The sequence below is a fragment of the Myotis nattereri genome (assembly GCF_964212035.1).
Source record: "Myotis nattereri genome assembly, chromosome: 11".
In the NCBI taxonomy this organism is placed as follows: Eukaryota; Metazoa; Chordata; class Mammalia; order Chiroptera; family Vespertilionidae; genus Myotis; species Myotis nattereri.
In genome coordinates this window covers 54,149,481-54,168,927 of record NC_138086.1, presented here as the reverse complement: position 1 = coordinate 54,168,927, position 19,447 = coordinate 54,149,481, and the positions used below count along the sequence as shown (strand labels likewise).

Genomic DNA, 19,447 nt, shown 5'->3' with positions numbered 1-19,447 from the left:
AGAGTGTTCTACTCTTGGGATTCCTCCATATAAAAAGAACCATAAGGAGTGGAGAAGAGCAAGGCCACTTTGAAAAAGAAATAGTTTAGCGTTTCCCTGTTGGATTTCAGAGTGCCTTCCCACACACGTTGCTTTATATCAACTTCAGCACTATTAACATTTTAATATTAATTTTAAAAAGATCAGCTAGTTCTTTGGGCCAAGGGGGCTGTCCTGTGTATTACAGCATGTTGGTCTCTACATACGAGATGCCTGTAATATCCCCTCACGGTGGTGACTACCAGCGTCTTCAGACATTGCCACATGTCCCCTAAAGGGCAAAGTGCTCCCCATCCAACTGAGAGCCACTGTTTACACCGTGTATGGCCACAGGTTGTGTATCTGTGTACCAGCCCCACTACTTTTGTACTGGCGGGAGATTTTTCCTGATATTTTCACTTTCAAATGTGTATTTGATAGCTAAGATTTGGAATCAGCCTAAATGCCCATCAGCAGATGAGTGCATTAAAAAGCTTTGGCACATCTACACAATGGAATACTGTGCTGCTGTAAAAAGGAAGGAACTCCTACCATTTGCAACAGCATGGATGGAGCTGGAGAGCATTATGCTAAAGGAAATAAGTCAGTCAGAGAAAGATAAATACCACATGCTCTCACTCATTTGTGGATTATAATGAACAATGTAAACCGTTGAACAAAAACAGATGTAGAGACAGAGAAGCATCGATCAGATGCTCAAAACTCGGAGGGAAAACAGGGGAGGGGTGAGGGGGAGAGATCAACCAAAGGACTAGTATGCATGCATATAAGCCTAAGTGATGGATGTGGACAACAGGGGGTGAGGGTGAGGGCAGGATTGGGGGGATGAGGGGACATTGGGGGGATAAGGACACATTTGTAATATCTTATTCAATAAAGGGAAAAAATGTGTATTTGCATATGGGGAAGGTGTGTAAAGAAATGAGAACACCAGAAGACAGTGGGTTTGTTGGAGTAGTGGTTTGGTGGGTTAATATTCTTTATCCTATTGACAACCATTGGATTGTGTCTTTTATTATTATTAAATAATAATTTATTGTTTATTAATAATAATTTATTTATTTTATTATTATTAAATAAATTATGCCCAGCTATGATGAGATATTTCAAGAATCATAACTTTATTCTTTAAAAAATATTTTTTATATTTTTTCTCTTAGGCAGAAACCGTTATTGCATAGACAAAAATTATGCCGGCACACTTATTATATGGGATAGAATTTTTGGTAAGTAAAAAGTACCAGAATATTCAAATTTTAATTAGCTCCTTAACTCTCAGAAAGTCAAAGATTATACCCTTAATGTTTGTCTTCCAGGGACATTTGAGCCAGAGGATAAAAAAGTTATATATGGTTTGACACATCCCATTAATACATTTGATCCACTCAAGGTGCAGGTAATGTACTCAGTTTTATTCTTTCTGAATTGATCATATTCTATCATTAAAAGGATGATAATCAATACACTTTTAAAAAGTAGTAGTGGATTACACTATCCTGAAAAATTTTTTTTAACTGTGAATGAATTTGACAATAACCCTGGCATTTAAACAAAGACCTAAATCAAATTGGCCAAAATACATTAGAAAGCAATTAATACAATTTTTAAACATGTCTACTACCTAAAATTTAAACATGGCTCTTTAGCAAACATATGCTTTCTTAGAATAGACCTGAAATATATTCATGTATTCAGAACGGATGGTAGTAACATGTATAATTAAGGCTGATCCCACAGTAAGAAAAATATTTGCTTCAAGTCTGCATGGCTCTGGTTAGAAATTCAGTGTGAGGCTTTGCCCACTCTTCCTGGATCTGTGTGCCAGGAACTATTATGGGTTGGTTAGGTCTGCATGTTCCCTCACCTGCGAAGACTTGTTTTCTATCCTACATGTAGTATTGATTGTTCACTGGTCTCAATGGTTGGCACTAGAGAAATTAGGAATGTCTGTGAAGCTCTGATATATCAGCCGCAGACCACTTCAGACACTCCTGGGGTTAGAAACTAGTAAATTAAAAAATATAAGAACACTTGAAACCCTAAAGAGGTCAGTCAGTGACAGCGCCGTCCCAGGGACTAGGTGTATGGCATCCAGGAAAGAAGAAAATTACAGGTTCATGTTGGGTCTTCTTTTCAAACCTACTTTTTCACATTTTTAAGAAAGTGAAAATAAAAATAAATTGATATTTATTGAGCTGTTATTATGTGCAGGGCATTGCTAGCAGCTCCGCATAAATATTTGATGTAAGCATTACTAAAACATGTTGAGGTAGTGGTTCTTTCCAGCTCCAATTGTTGGTGGATGAAACTGAGGTTCTCAGGATTTAAATGATTCACCCAACTACACACACTTTGTTAAGGGTGAGCTTAGCCAAGATGGGTTCCCAGCCAAGCCCAAAACTTGCTTCACTCAATTTAAATTTTACACGCTCCTGCCTCTTTACAGAAAAGGCCATTGCGAATTACCTTCCTATTTCAAGTGAAAGACATTGTTATCTCATACTTCAAAAGAAAAAAATGGCTACTTTTTCTCCAGAGCATTTCTTTCTTGGTGTCTCTTGGTTTGTTGGAGTCTCTCTCTCTCTCTCTGGCATTATTAAGAACATATGTCTCAGGAGAATACTAAAGAAGCATTTCAGGGTACTTTCTTTCTTTTTTTTTTTAAATATATTTTATTGATTTTTTACAGAGAGGAAGGGAGAGAGATAGAGAGTTAGAAACATCGATGAGAGAGAAACATCGATCAGCTGCCTCCTGCACATCTCCTACTGGGGATGTGCCCGCAACCCAGGTGCATGCCCTTGACCGGAATCGAACCTGGGACCTTTCAGTCCACAAGCCAACGCTCTATCCACTGAGCCAAACCGGTTTCGGCTCAGGGTACTTTCTTAATAATAAGCTTTACAGAATCAAAACCAATTTGGAAAAAATACATTGAGAGCTGCTTCTTCACTTGTGTAGTCTTGTCTCTGTTGTGAGGAGATTAACAAGGAATTGGACAACTTGGTTTCTGTCATGTATGACAGCGCCTTTCAAACTTAAAGGGCGTGTGAATCGTGGGAGCATCTGATGAAAGTGCAGATTCTGCTCAGCAGGGCTGGGTCTGTCCAAGACTCTTTCTGACAAGCTCCCAGGCTGTGTGTGTGCTGCTGGTTCATGGCTGAGCATTTCAATAGAAAGGCTTTGGAAATGTGCACACTTGCTGGGAAGAGCAGCTCATGTGGAAGCTGAATAAAGAGATTGGAAACTGTACAACATGAACTACACGAAAAGTTGGATGCTTAGGATTTGGAGAGGGACACTATTCAGATAATCATAATAAGTATTTATGAGCTGCTGCTGAATTTGTGTCAGTGTCAGATTTCCAGGCATCTAACCCTCACATAAACATTTTCTTTACTGTAGTGTCACATCAGTGTCCATGGTTTAGTCTCCTGCATGCTCACTCACATGGTCAGAAATGTCAAATCAGCAAGATGTGATAATTAGGAGTTTCAGAGCCTATAAAAACATATATCTACTTTCATTCATATTCCCTTATATCCAGCTCAGTCTCTCACCTTGTCCTCAGAAGCATAGAAAAAAAACCTTGGGATTTTTTTTCTTTATTATTTGGCATAAACAATTCACTCTGCTCTTCTTTGGGGTCCAAGAGTTTCAGAGCATTGGGTAGCAAATAAGTGAGAAGGTACTCCTGATTTTAAAACATTACCATGCACTTCTCATGGTTTGTGTCTAGTATGATAGCAATAAAATTGCAGTCAGGTTTCAAAACAACACAACAGGTATATATTAATGTATAATTTCTAAATACATTAACTTTCTACATTATGACTATTATTATTGCAAAGCTCCAGGATAAGTTTCCATCTAACATTTTCTTTTTCCTCAAAATTTGCTTCACTAAATCCTGAATGGTTCCTTAATTAAGATTCCTTATTTAATATTTTAAGCAATTTTTAAAACCATTTTTAACCCTAGAAGTTTGAATTCTTTGAGACACAGTGAAAATATAAGCAAGATCACAAAATTGTATGGAGCCAAAGCTTTTTTATACATGAATTTATTACTACAATTATAATACAACTCATCTCTAGGGTCTATAGTTGATATTCAACCTCTGGATTATTTTTAATCCTATGATGGATTATGACAAGTGTGGCATTTATAGCTAATTATCCTAATAGTTAATATTTATTGGGTACTATCATGTATGGACTTACTTTTAACTTCTCTACATGTCAAATATATGCTATTTGAAGAGTGGGAATTCCTGCTAAAACCCTCAAGGCAAACTTTTGACTCAGTCATAGAAGTTTTTCTTTTCTTATTACAGAATATAACCCATTTAGTACTCGGAGGTCTGCTATCAGAAATAGCTTTCAACATTTTTCCTTCATATGACACGTTTGTCTATAACTCAATAGAGTAAGTAATTATTTTTAAATAGGTGACATATATGCAATATTTATATCTTTCCATGTTCAAGGTAATATCCATTTAGCAAGATGTTAGAAAAGATGTCATTTGACATGGATGTTGAGTACTCAGGATTCTAGTTAATTCCACTGGAAGCAAAGCCTCTTAACCAACTTTTTCTACTTTGCTGAGTTTCTAAATAATTGACCTATTTTTTAATTTCCAAGTTATAATTCTGAATATTGACAAGGACACATTTAAATTTAAAGGTATGCAGAATACATAAATAAATTATAATTTTAATACAGTTGCATATTAACTCACATTAATCAAACTATTGTAACATTTAAATATGTAAAATACATTAAATTAAATACATGATATATTATATTTAATCTTTTTAACAGATTTTTTTATTTTAAATAAGCTACTTTTTATTCTTCTAGTTCCACCATTTAGTTTACATGTGGACTACATTCTGGGCCACACCTGGAATCTTCAATAAGTTCTCTGTCATATTTAAAGGACCAGGATGGGGACCAGGTAAACCAAGACTTGGACTGAGTGAAGAAATCCCCGAGGCAAGTAGAGTTCCTGGGTTTGATGATGGTGATGATTAGTCTCTTATAATGAGGTCTACAGCCAGCCTGTGTATATGCTGACTTCATGTAAAAGATGTTCTCTTAAACAGATGCAGCCTGGTGGTGTATAACTTAATGAGTGGACACCACCTAGGGGCCAATAAGAGGGGTGACTTCGCCCAGGCAGACACTGCTCTCTTCCCAGGGAGCATTGTTTAGGGCAGTGATGGCGAACCTTTTGAGCTCGGTGTGTCAGCATTTGAAAAAACCTAACTTAACTCTGGTGCTGTGTCATATATAGAAATTTTTGGATATTTTCAACCATAGTAAAACAAAGACTTATATTTTTGATATTAATTTTATATATTTAAATGCCATTTAGCAAAGAAAAATCAACCAAAAAATGAGTTCGCGTGTCACCTCTGACACGTGTGTCATAGGTTCGGTTCGCCATCACTGGTAGGGTATGGAGCAGCAGAGGCGATTTTGAGACCCACCCAAATCTGTAGCCAGGAGACATTGTGTAGTTCAGAAACCCATGCAGCTCAGTCACAGAATCCTATACCACTGGAGATGGAGGGATCCTTAAAGATGAGTTAGTCTAGCCTTTATTTTGTTCATGAAAACCTGAGGTCTCCAGAATGGAAGGTCTAGTCACACCAAGATGTAGTTATTGGATTAGACCACACCATTATTCATTCTGTAGTAGAATAGAAACATTAAATACAGAAATCCCATTTTAAAACAAAAAATAAGCAATGTCTAGAGATTTAAAACACTGGAAACCAAATGAAATATTCAGTTTTATTCTGGAATTCCTCTTATAGACACGGAAAAGGAATGTCTTTCCAGTTATTCAGGATTTATATTGTTGTTCCTTATGAAAATAACTGCCATTAATAGTAATATAGAAACAAAAGAAATAGAAAACTGTTGATTTCAAAGATAACTATGAGTGTAAAATTTAGCTAGTATTTCAAGGAAATAAAATAATATATTTCATATGGGTGTTATTCTTATTTTCAAAAATATCCTGATATAAGTAAGGTTGTTTTCTCCAATAGTTATGAAAGATTCTAGGTTGAAATTTCTCAGATCCTTTTGGTTATGTTCAGTCAATTATATAATAAGAGGTAACTTGATATAAGTGAAAATATTTTGCTTACTTCGGCTCCAAAAAGTCTAGTTAACTATGGTCTATTTGTTGTTGTTTTTTAAATAGATAACCTAAAGTTAATATTTTTTAAGTCATATTGTTGCTTAAATCTGAATTAAAAAATAGAATCATAGTGTTTCTTGGAAACTCTGTAGCTTGAGAAAGTTGTTTCTAATAGAGCAACATTTCCCTTTGAGGCATAATTATTTCCACTATCCAAAGTCACCTTCTATTTTCACTTTTGCTATACTTTCATGTACATATAATCATGGACATATTTTTCTATTTATATTTTCATATTTTCACGTTAATTTTGGTTATGTTTATCACCTGTACATATTGCCAAATCAATTCTTACTTTGTTCTACATAAGGCAGACTAAATCAGAATCAGAATACTGAAAAAAAAACCCAAGTGTTCTAACTTTATACTTTTTCTATCTCATAAGATGAATGTTAGAGTCATTTGTGTGTGTGTGTGTGGGGGGGGGGGCGGGAGGGGGGGTTGGGGGGATAGCACAACCTTTGATTTCTTTTTGCATATCTTCTCTTCATAGTCTGAATTTCAATGAGAGGAATAAGCCAGGGAGCGATATCAATGAAAGGCTTCTTTCTTGTCTTCCTAGGTTACCGGGGAAGAAGTTCCCTACTCATCGTCAGCGCCTTACCTATTGAAGATCTATGCAGTTGTACAGTTTGCTGTAATGCTAGTCTTTTATGAAGAGACCTTTGCAAATAAAGCTGTAAGTTTTGTCCATTTTAAATAGTATGATAAATTATGTCATTTTTCTTGATAAAATATCTCACATTAAAACAGGTAAATTAATTCTTCTAGACTATTGAATATAAGTTATATCCAAAGTGCTTCAGTATAGAATTTCCATCAAATGGTATACTATTGATCTAAATGATAAAGAGTAAGTAATTTGCCACAAATAAATTCCTCAGCATTTACAAAAAAAGGTATTTTGGAAGTTAGAATGAAATGTTTGGGAAAATACTTTATATTAATGTTAATCTACTTACCTTCAATGAGAGCATATCCGGACGCTTTGACATTAGAAAATTTTCAATGTGGGTTGACTTCATTTGTCTTCTTCTTTCTAAACATTCAGAATATTCAGGATAACCAGAGCACAGGACCAGAATTTAGAATCTGGATTCTAATTCAGGCATTACCACCTGGGGAGGTTTTTTATTTGTTTGCGTATGTATGTGTGTGTGTTTGCCACATAAAAATACTCTTACTGCCTACAGTTTTTAGAAAACAAAAATAGCTAAATACACAGTACATTGTAAAAATATAAAAAGATAAATACAGAGGTATTTTTAAATGTGTATTGTTTTCTAGATTTATTTATATTAGCTTCTTCCTGAAAGGATTTACATTAGTTCAAAGAGGTACATAAATTATAGTAAGGTATCTAATTTGGAAGTAGGTGAACTTGAACATAGAATCACAGAAGAGTAAAAAATCAGTGTCTTTGACTTTGTTACCAGGAAAACGTATACCTCATGAAATAACCTCACTAAGTCGGGAATTTTGACAGCTCACATGAGTCAAATAATGCCATCAGGAACTTTCTCATTCTTTCTCACAGCTCTGCTTTTCTCAAAATGCACATTCTCCAGGTTTTCAGCCTTCATGGTAGCAAGGAGGCTGTCAGGTCGCTCTAGCTTTCAGCACTGCCTCACAAAAAATGTCAGAAGTGAAAGTTTTACAGTGCAGTCTGATGTGAAGGCTTGGTTCACCTGGGTATCACTGAACCAAGCGATGAGGTCAAGTGTGGGTCATTGGCCATTCAGTCTGTGAATGGGAAGACAGGGTACGCTCCATCGGACCCTCATTGACTGAGAGGACGGATGGGATGGTTTGGAAGAAAAATTGCGATGATAATAAATAGAAAAAGGGAAATAGATTGGAGTTGGCAAAAATAAATATTAGATCTCCATAAATCATTCTCACACAAAAATATGTGACTTGAACTTGTTTTCAAAAAATATTCTTTAAACACTTATAAAAATGCATATATATACACCTTCCTGCAGGATACCAGAAATGTCATGAGACTATCATGGTGGGAAATATACTGGCTTACTGCTGGCACCCTCATACACATATGCGCTACAACTAATGAAACCAATTCCACATTGTAGCACGTTCATTTGCCTTTAGCTTCACAAGAGACAAAATTTGAACCCAAGAATGTATTTCAGGAACAAAGCTTTCTTAGAAGTAACATGAACTATATCACTCTCAGCAATGCACCTGTAGATGTCGAACTACCCTAATGTTGAGAATTATTGATGGCTTAACCTAAGGCCTCACAATCATCTCTTCAAGTATTATATAATTAACCCGTCACTGATTACTTTGTTATCTTAATTTGTTCATCTAATTTATGACTAAAATATATATGCAATGTAGAGTTTAGGTAGTTGAATGAAACCAGAAGAAAAGCAAAATCATTGTATCTAAATACAGGATAGGGAAAAGTAGGTCTATAATTGTGAGTACATGACCCATAGTTTGTTCTTGTATTATTATTTATTATTTTAGTTATGATATTATTTGTTATTATTATTAACTTACTTTGCCCACCCCTGTATCTAACACTTGGTATCCTGACCAGTGTTGAGTGCAGTTTGCATTACTGAATTATTTTAGTAGTACTAAATAAAATCACGGATTAAATTGTAGTAATTTATAGAAAGAAAAATGGGAACTTACCCATTTAGATTTTGAAATAGAGACCCTTAATCTTAAGTTAACCAAGAGATTTGAATGTCTAAGCAAGTGTGAGTGCTTCCTGCATAAAAATGTGGCCAGACACTATTTATATTAAAATATGTAACGTATAGCCTGGTTTTCACAGGATTTTTCAACTGCAGTAAAAACTCTATAAGAAACTCATGTCAATATATTGACAAAGAGAAATATCAAGTGTCGAAATCCTTTTCAAACTGAGATTAGAGTTGGAGACAGCTTCATTCCTGACACAAATAACTTTTGAAAGGTGCATTTTCTTGTTTCCCACACATGTTTTTCTTTGCTAAAAACATGCTGTGCAACTAGGAAAAAAGATTGCTTATTTGCAAAATTCTATAGTGCCTTTCTAGTCTCAGGGATGTTTAAAAGCATACAAAGATGTTAAAATCCAACAGCAATATTTTTTTCCAGATTCGCTGTAGCCAATAATCACAGAGAAAAGTTGTGGCTGACTTGTAGTTGGGGATCCTGCTGCGGTCCCACAGCCTTTTCTGTTCATGCATATACCAGAGTAGATAAATACTCGCTTGTCTTATGTGTGCGAGTTTTGTATAAATAACTTTGGGAGTCAAAGAAGCAATTTGATGGCCACCACAAGGGTGTAGAAGCTCAGTCCTTTCTGAAACATGCAATGCATACATTTAAATATATAATGTTTGGTTTAGTGATATGACCCACAGACTTTCATGTTGATTTTGGTATGCTAATGCTTGCAAAATCAATTCCTTAGCTGCCAGGGTCCACTTCATGGGGTGATATCATGAATACGCATTTGAAATCAAAATATATTTCCAAAGTAAAATTATAAAGGCAATGCTATCCTTTAAATAACAGACACACTCAAAACTGTTTGAATATTTAACAGAGTCTTAGAATGTGTAGCTGTCATTACAGATATGTTTTTTTAAGATTATTTATTGATTTTTAGAGGGGAAGGAGAGAAACATCGATATGAGAGCAAAACATTGATCACTGCCTCCTACACACCCCTACTAGGGCTTGAGCCCACAACCTGGGCATGTGCCCCGACAGGGAATCAAACTGGCAACCTTTTGGTGAATGGGATGACTCCCAACCAACTGAGACACATGAGCAAGGATGCAGATATGTTTTTATACAGATTATTTGATGATATATTTCAAGTTAATGAGGCATCTGAGAATATCCTGTGTAAATTTGGGAACAGATTATTATAGTTCTAAATTCCCTTGATTCTATAAAACATTATGGGCACTGATATTTTGCAACTAATGTTTTCATGTTGACTTGTTTTAACAAGACCCTTTGAAAAAGTAATTAATGTGTTTAGTTGTACTCTTATAACAGAGAGTATCATTTGTACACATTCAATTAAGCTAAGGTTCTGTGTGAAACCACTCAAGTCAATATCCTCTGTATATCGTTTTCTTCCAGTGCAGGCCATTGGGATTTAGTTTAATTTCCTAAAGTTTTTAGGTGGTAACTGAAATAACGTGAAAAAAATGAAATGTAAGCCAAAGTGAGCATCAATTATAACTTAAAGCCACAAAATGAATGTAATAAATGTGTAGTAAAGAAAGAATATTAGCAAAAGTTACCTTATTAATAAGCATATACTCATATACTCCAGGAACTTAGAAAAGTGATCAGTGTGAGTTCCAATGAAAACTGTAATTTTTCTACTATATTGAAATATAATAAAGTAGGAATGTGCACATTAAAATGTCACGTACATCAAATATTATATCACTTATGAAATTAAATATATCTTTATCCAATTAGTACTGTCCCCAAATATGGTCAGTATCAGGTAGCAACTTTAAAAGTTATGATACAATAGCCCCGGGTGGTGTGGCTCACTTGGTTGGGTGTTGTCCCATGCACCTAGAGGTTGCTGGTTCGATTCCAGCATCCAGTAAATGTTTCTCTCTCTCCCTCCCCTTTCCTCTCTCTCTAAGATCAATTAAAAAATAAACATATTAAAAAAAACAAACAAAAGCAAAGTTTGGCCATAAGGGAATAGAGCTGATTTATACCATGGTGTGGAACTGGGATGTTGGATGTGAACAGTAATTACAACTGGTGGCATTTGCTTATTGTTTACGAATTTGAACAGAGGTTATAGGTATGTATATTAGGTAGTAATGAGTTGAAATTACCTGTAGTTGTTTCAGTAAAAAGAGAAAGTGTTTGTGTAATGGTTGATCACTATTTTAGCCAACCTGTTACATTACATTCTGGTGTTCTCATTCTGGTGAAATGTAAACACCATCAGTAAATAGGAAATTGTCTAGGGGCTGTGTATCCAACTCCTTGCTTTTACTGATCCGCTTTCAATCTAGAGCCATCTTTATCTGACCATAAGCATTAGCTACATAACTGCAATCTAGATCTCTGCCTCTGCTCCCTTTAAGTTTCTTGCTCATATGTATTCTACCACTGTCACACTTTGATCCAGGAGGTGTCAGAAGGGGCTAGTTTAATTTTATGGCAGCATTTATTTCTGGGTAATTAAGGAAAAGTTACTAAATTTTTGTGTCCCAGTTTGTTATTTTTTTTTTCAGATATGAAGCAGATTTACTGAAAAAGGTTGTTGAAACTATAAAAAGAATTACAGCATATAAAACACATAGCATAGAACAGGGGTGGGCAACCGTTTTGTGAGTACGTGCCCAAACCAGCAAAATCTCTGACTCAAAATTCTTCTGCATGCCAACCCTAATTTTTTGAGAACATGTTATGCCTACTTGATATCTCTTAAGGTGTACATATGTGAAGAATCTTGAAGAAATAATAAAATTCATTTGAATGACAAAATCACAGTATATGATGATGAAAATACAATTATTTTTTAATGTATACATGTACACTGATAGTCCAACAGAAAACTTTATGACTCCGTTTGATATTATCAGTGGGACTTTTGCTGCTGCATCACTGATGACAGAGATTTTACATCAGGTTTATATTTCATGACTTTCAGAGATATGCATGAGCTACTACTTTTATCCATCAGGCTATTCCTAATATGAGACTTAACAAAATTCATCACTGAGAACAAAGATTCACAAGTGTATGTGGATGAAACCAAAACACTGGTCGGATCTATGAAGGCAGGGAAAGTTAAGGCAGAGGATAAAAATTGCTCTTCCTCTCTCTCGTCAATCCATGTCTATGGTCTTTAAGATAACTTGTTATGTAAAATTATTTATTTATCTAAGATGCACCTACACTGAATTTAACTGAAAAATAAAAAAGTCGATATTAAGAAAAAAATTGTAAATGGAAGATTATAAGAGAGGGTTTCGTGTGCCAGCAAAAGTTACTGGAGTGCCATGTTTGGCACGCGTACCAGGGGTTGCCCACCCCTGGCATAGAAGCTATAAAATGGTAGGTCTTCCATAAACACTATTATTATTTTTGACATGTAAACAAAATTCATAGCCCTGTCTGGATAGATCAGCTCAGTGGGTTAGAGTATCATCCTAATAAATCAAACCAGGTTGTGGGTTTGATCCCCAGTCAAGGCACATACAAGAATGCATAAGTAAGTGGAACAACAAATCTATGTTTCTCTCTCTCTCTCTCTCTCTCTCTCTCTCTCTCTCTCTCTCTCTGTCTCTTTCTCCCCTTCCTCTCTAACATCAATAAATAAAAATTAAGAATAAATAAGAAAGTAAAAATGTTAAAGAATGCATAACTTATTTATAATTATGGCAAACTTGTTATTACTATAATTCCAAATATACATTTGACATTATATAAACATATAGATTTCAAATGTATAGATTTGTGCGTGTGAAATCATCTTCATGTATGTGTTTGCACTCATAAAGACATTCTCCTTTACATATTTTTGTATTCAAGACAGCTTTATGTTTAAAACCTCAAAGAATTGGCCTTATTAAAAATAGTTATTGGAATGTGGCATTTATTTATTCATAAAAATCTAAATGACTTCTCTATACATGAGGGCACTTCAAAGAATTATAGAAGTCCAACTTTAAAGGAGAATTTTTAGAAAAAAAAACACTAAGTAAAGTATCATTATGAAATTGTCTAATTCATTCTTCAAGCATCCAAGGAGATAAATGACATTAGGGAAACCAAATGTCTTCTTCTTGAAAATGTCAACCTCTTTGAAAAATGTCAGTGACAAATGGTGTATTTGGGGCTGTTTTTCATGTCAGCTTTCAATTCTCATGTACCTTTTGGTAACTCTCCTAAAAAACCTGTTGGTCTGTGTGTTTGTATGACAGGCACTGACTCAGCTCACTCTCCTTCTGAGGGTCTGCTTCTTTATCCTGACCTTGACCTCCATCGGATTTCTTCTGGATCAAAGGCAAGATGTGAAATTCTTTCTTTTTATATAATTTTATAATGTAGTTTTAAAAATACATGTGAAACTTTGTTATTCACCAAACATTTGTTATTGAAGAAATAAAGTTGAAACTGAAACAGGAACTTTAGGAGAATATAGGCAGGCTTAGGGAATTTTTAGAATTGGGGTCCATGGAAAAACACAGGGCTACAGACTGGGAGAAGGCACATTTCCATAACACAAGGAAGCCAGCTGCAGCTACATTTCCATAAGACAAGGGAGCTGGAAGTTGCTAAGAAAGGTCTATATTTACAAAATAAAGAAGGAGGAAGAAAGCCCAGAAGGAATAGGAGAACAATGAAGGAGAAGGGCCTCAGGAGTTACTATAGTAACCAGTCAAAGGGAATAGTGACCAATCAGAGGGGATATCAAGGCACCAGGATCTGTAGCCTTTATAAGCCATAGGGAAAAGGAACTCAGTGGGACCCTTTCTCCCTCCCCATGTGGGAGTCCATTCTGTGGGACTCTTTCCCTCTCCACACATGGGAGTCTGTACTTGTTCTTCAATAAATTTCTACCTTTGCTATGCCATTTTCTGTCCATGAATTCATTCTTCGATTCCAGCAAACAAAGAATCCGGGTTCCAGTCCTAAAATTCTGTTTCAAAGCTACAGTTTCACCCTGTATTTTCAATGAAACAGAGTAGCAGTTTATCTGATTTTATGTCAAGGGTGCATTTTAAATCTAAGCCTTTTAAATGAAAATTGGGATTTTCAAGTTTATTAAAGAAAATCTATAAATATAATGATTAATTTGGCAAAACATAGACTATAATTCTGAATGCTTAATAAAATATAGAACACATTTGAGTATTTTTCCTTTGCCATTTGAATAGTTCTTAATATATGTCTGAATGTGTATATATTTAAAGTTTATCTTCTTTACCCTCACACCGGATATTTTATTTAAGGAATCCTGTTTTAAATACTACCCAGGCCATAAAATACATTCTCTTGAACAATTTTAAATTGCTTTTTTGGCATGAGGTATATAAAAAAATACTTTTTTGTTATTGCTCGGTATTTATCAATCATTAATATTAATACTAATACCAACATTTAGGTAATTAACATATATGGTGGTTATTAATACTTATAACAATACTCAGATAATATGATATAAAGCACATTTTATAAATTAAGAAAGTCAAACAGACAGTAAAATATCGAACAGAACACAAAGCCAAGCCATATGGTCCAGAAGTCAGAAATTATAGAATTTACTTGGTGAAAAATTGCAAAAAAAGGTCTGTCATTCTTGAAATCTTATCTTTGTTGTGGTATTATTGTTTTCCAAAGAGATAATCAATAATCATTAATTTCAGGTTCTGGAATAGCACAAGACTCTGGAGTTTCATCAAGATCCAATTCCAAATGAACTTCCGGTTAATGAAACTGTTTATAATATGCATTCCATAGAAACATTTGGTAGGGAACGATGCAGCTGGCACATTTCACATAGCCATATGTAAACAATGTGTAGAATTCTAAACCTTTTTCCTTCAATACTTTAAAAATGGTGTTTATTTTACCATTCATTTTGTTTGGCTCTCTATCCTACTTTTCTACACTAGAAGTCAAGTACATACTGAGCCATAAAACAGGAAAATGGAAAAATGTGTCTCAAGTCTACCTGAAATACTTACTCAGATCCAAAAAATCTGAATCACATACTAAACATCACCATTCTATCATTTGAATGCACTTAATAGAATTGACAATCAGCCAATAGCAATTGTATAGCTTCATTTTTTTTTATGAAGATTGGTTTTGTCTCTCTGGATACAGATACTAGACAAAATAAGAAAGTTGTCTACAATAATATCCAATTATTCTTCTTGTATATAATCACTTAAAAATCTAAACTGCCTCAGGCTTTATTCAGGAGCTCATACTAAGATACATTCTGAGAAATTTGTCATTATGCAATTTTGTGTTTGTGCCAACATCGTAGAATGTACTTATGCAAACCTGAATGGTTTATTCTATTGCTGTAACTATATGTGCTATACTTTTATAGGACTGGCAGCATAGTAGGTTTGTTTGCACCAGCATCATATCAAACATGTGAGTAATTAATGGTAGTGTAAGCCTACCAAAAAGACAGTTGGCTTTCCTTTTTGTATCAAAAGTGCTTGACATAAGCTTTGATTGCTGAAGCATCCACTTTAAAGAGACATCCACTTCAAGGCAGGCTCTCTGGAATAATCATGGTCAGCCACATCCTACCAGGTAAAGAGCCATGTGGCCTCTCCCTACTGAGGCTCCTTTATTGCGGAGATCCTGGTTGATTTGAAAAACTGACCATTGGACTACTTATTTTTTCTCTTCCCACACTTTAAATTCACCTAAAAAGAGTGAGCCCATGAAACCCTAGGCCCCACCTTGAACCCCTATAAAAGCAGAAGAACCCCAGGTCCCTCTCTCTCTCTCCCTCTCCCTCTACCTCTCCCCTTCTCCCTCCCCCTCCCCCTTCTCCTCCCCTTCTCCCTCTCCCTCTTCCTTTTTCTCCCTCCATTCCTCCTCCCCTCCCTTTCTCTGTGTCTATCTCTTTCTCTCTGTCCCAAACCTCCTTGTGTGCCTTATACACTCCAGGACCTGCATGTAAGTCAAAGGTTCCCAATGGTTATTGCTGAAGGGTGTTTTGCGATATAGTAATAATCACTAGGGTCCATTCTGTTGCAACACTGGTTTAGAAAGGGGAGCTGTCCCTCAGAAGCTCACCAGGGACAGGTGAGTGCCTCCAGGCATTTCTAGCCTATAGCTTTACTTTTGATAAAGTAAGACCAGCACAAAACAGTAATGCAATGCACTACAACCTTATAAGGGCTAAGACTCACTAGGCAATAAGAATTTTTCGTCTCCTTTATATATATATTTTTAATTTTAGAGGATGTTTATTAAGACTGGGGACAATGAAACAATAAAGGGTTGGGGAAATGAGCCTAGGCTGGTCTGCTTTGGCTCAATAAGAAGTCAGAGAAAAGGGAGTCTTAGGGGCAGGTTTAGGGTTTTTTAAGGCTGGGCAATTACAGTTGTTAGAGGAGGATCTCAATAAAATATTCATCAGCTTTATGCTGATTTATCAAAATGAGATTTATCCTCTTAACTTCTGTCCTTGGGTGTGGTTGGCAATTGGCACTAAGACAGTGGTTCACAACCTTCCTAATGCCGCGACCCTTTAATACAGTTCCTCATGTTGTGGTGACCCCCAACCATAAAATTATTTTCATTGCTACTTCATAACTGTAATTTTGCTACTGTTATGAATCATAATGTAAATATCTGATATGCAGGATGTATTTAGGCGACCTCTGTGAAAGGGTCATTCAATCCCCAAAGGGGTCGTGACCCACAGGTTGAGAACCGCTGCACTAAGAGGATTTCTGCTATCTGTCTCCCTGAGTAGGGTGATTTCAGCTATTTACCCTCTGGTTGGGGATGAGAAGTGCAAACCATTTACCCTTAAGTGTCCCCGGCTTTATAGGGCCACCATCCTACATGATGACTGAAATGTCATTACTGTACACATGACTGTATAAGCAATAGCATCAAGTATATCAAATACCAAGTAAATACAAGCCTAAAAAAAATGAGTACGAAATCTCTTTATAAACATGGTTAAACTTTGAAATATTATGAAAAATAAATAAAGAGCTAAATAAATGGAGAAATAACTATATTCATAGATTGGAATGCTCAATATTGTAAAGATTACAATACCAAATTGATTTACTTTTTTCCATCCTTTTATTTTTAATTTAATTTATTGGGGTGACATTGGTTAATAGATTCATATAGGTTTCAAGCATACATCTCTATAATACAAGATCTGTATATTACTCCATGTGTCAACCAACCAAAGTAAAACCACCTTCTGTCACCTTATATTAGGCCATATATTACATTTCAATACAATCTGAATTAAAATTGTAAAAGGTTTCTTCCTAGAATTTGACAAGGTCTTTCTAAAATATATGTAGATAGTTCAATAATAGCCAACACAGTGTTGAGGTTAAAAAAAAAAACCAGGAGTTGCATAACTCCCTATCAAGATTTATTATAAAGCCACAGTAATTAGACATGTTTTATTAGCACAAAGATTAGAACAGAAAACCTCGAAAGAGATCTATGCTTATATATAGACTTGATTTGTGATAAAGGTGTCCCTGCAGAGCTGTGGGAAAAGGCTGGCTTTTCAGTAAATGGTCTTGGAAAAATTGGATTTCCACATAGGAATAAGAAAAATAAACTTGACAAATATTTCACACCATAAAAATTACTTCTGGGGTCAGGAGATTATGGGTTGAAAAGTGAGAGGAAAGCCAATACAGATTCCAGCAGGTAGCATAGTAATGTACGTCTATAACTTTGGAGTATGTAAAAATAGTAAATGGTACACAAAAAGACCTAATTATGATGCATTAGATAGAATTGATTAACTAGATTATAATACTATTAAGAAAGTCAGTTTTTCAAAAATTAATTATCATTAAGACAGTAAAAAATAAAACCAAGTAGGAGATGCTATTGGCAAATTTTGTAAGTAGCAAAGATTTTACATCCCAAATGACTAAAATTAAAAGAATTAATAAGACCAACTGTTAAAATGCTCACACACTGAAGAGAGGGGTTTATTTTGTGATATTTAATTTGAAAAACTGAGAATTTTTCTAACATAATTTTAACATACATCTAGTGTGTGTGTGTGTGTGTGTGTGTATGTGTATATATATATATATCTATATCTATCTATCTATCTATCTATCTATATATATACACATATATGTCTTGTAATCCAGTAATTCAATCCTAGTTATGTATTAAAAAGTACACCTAAACGCATGGAACGGAATGTGCAGACAGCATTGTTTACAATAAACATATATTGTCAACACTAAATGTTCTTCACAAGGTGAATGGTTACATGCATTTTGTATACCCACACAAAGGAATACTGTGCAGGAGGGAAAGAGTGAACCCCTGCTATTTGCAGTATCATAGGTCTGTCTTACACACAATACTGAGTGAAAGATGCCAGATACAAAAAGGTGCATACAGTATAATCCCATTTATGAAATGTAGGAAAGATATAAAATTATAGGCTAGTTTTTAGAAACTTATGCTAAAGTGATAAAACATTTTTTTAAAAAAGAGCAAGAAAGGCTATGATTACTATAAAAGTCAGGGGATTGATTCTTGCTGAGAGAGAGGGAGGGAGAAAATATTGAGGAGGTAAGAGGTATCATTGGGATGCTGATAATGGGTGGTGGTTACATGGTTGCTTATTTGTTGAAAATCACCCAGCTGCATATTTCTGTTTTTTATACTTCTCTATATGTATGTTTCATTTCACAATATAAAGTTTAAAAGGTAAGATATATTAAAAACAACAAAAGCTATGTGTTTTAAAATAGGAATCTTGTTTTTTTAAATTTAAAATTACCCATATATCATTAAAAATTATCATAATGAGTTACGACATTACAAGGAAAAAGCTTCTTAATATTTTTTCACAAAAAAACTTAATCACATTACTTGAATGCAAACAGATTATAAACTATTATCCTGTTTCTATTGAGTTTAAAAATGTGTTCTCTTTTTTGTACTAAAATGTTGTTGTTATATTCAATTTTACAGAAACAATGGGTCATAAATAATAGACAATAGAAGAAAGTCTTCAGTTAAAAAATATACTTTAGGTTTCCTTTTTTTATATACCTCTATATTCTAAAATAAATATAGTTGCATTTTAATAACATTAATTCTCTAATATTTTAGTTAGAAAATTCACCTTCATAACAATACTATTTGTCTTTTACAAAAATACTAAAATTTCCAACAAGTGTTAGATAAATGTCATATCAAACTATTTTAAGCGGATAAAGTATCTGTTTATTACCATCATTATGAGGCAGTGAATAAATGTTTATCTGCATGTGACAACACTGTTCCAAATATATAAATACATGTATTTCATATATTTTAGATATCATATATACAGAAAATATTCATCATAATAATTACCAAAGATCTATAATGTTACCTATTAAATTAGGTATAATTACACAAATTTCACATTTCCAATATTTCAGAACTCAACTTTTCTTTATTTTAGAGTACT

The 19,447-nt window shown here is 34.6% G+C and overlaps 1 protein-coding gene across 1 annotated transcript in view; it reads left to right on the top strand.

Annotated features, from left to right (window-relative positions):
• The window catches only part of AGMO (alkylglycerol monooxygenase), a gene marked incomplete at both ends in the record, with an annotated part of 282,802 nt that overhangs the window by 146,161 nt on the left and 117,194 nt on the right, over nt 1–19,447 (top strand). The window contains 5 exons of the mRNA XM_081101921.1: nt 1,200–1,265; nt 1,356–1,435; nt 4,905–5,039; nt 6,821–6,937; nt 13,203–13,285. Of these exons, the coding sequence (XP_080958047.1) occupies nt 1,200–1,265; nt 1,356–1,435; nt 4,905–5,039; nt 6,821–6,937; nt 13,203–13,285 (481 nt within the window). The remainder of the gene's footprint in view (nt 1–1,199; nt 1,266–1,355; nt 1,436–4,904; nt 5,040–6,820; nt 6,938–13,202; nt 13,286–19,447) is intronic.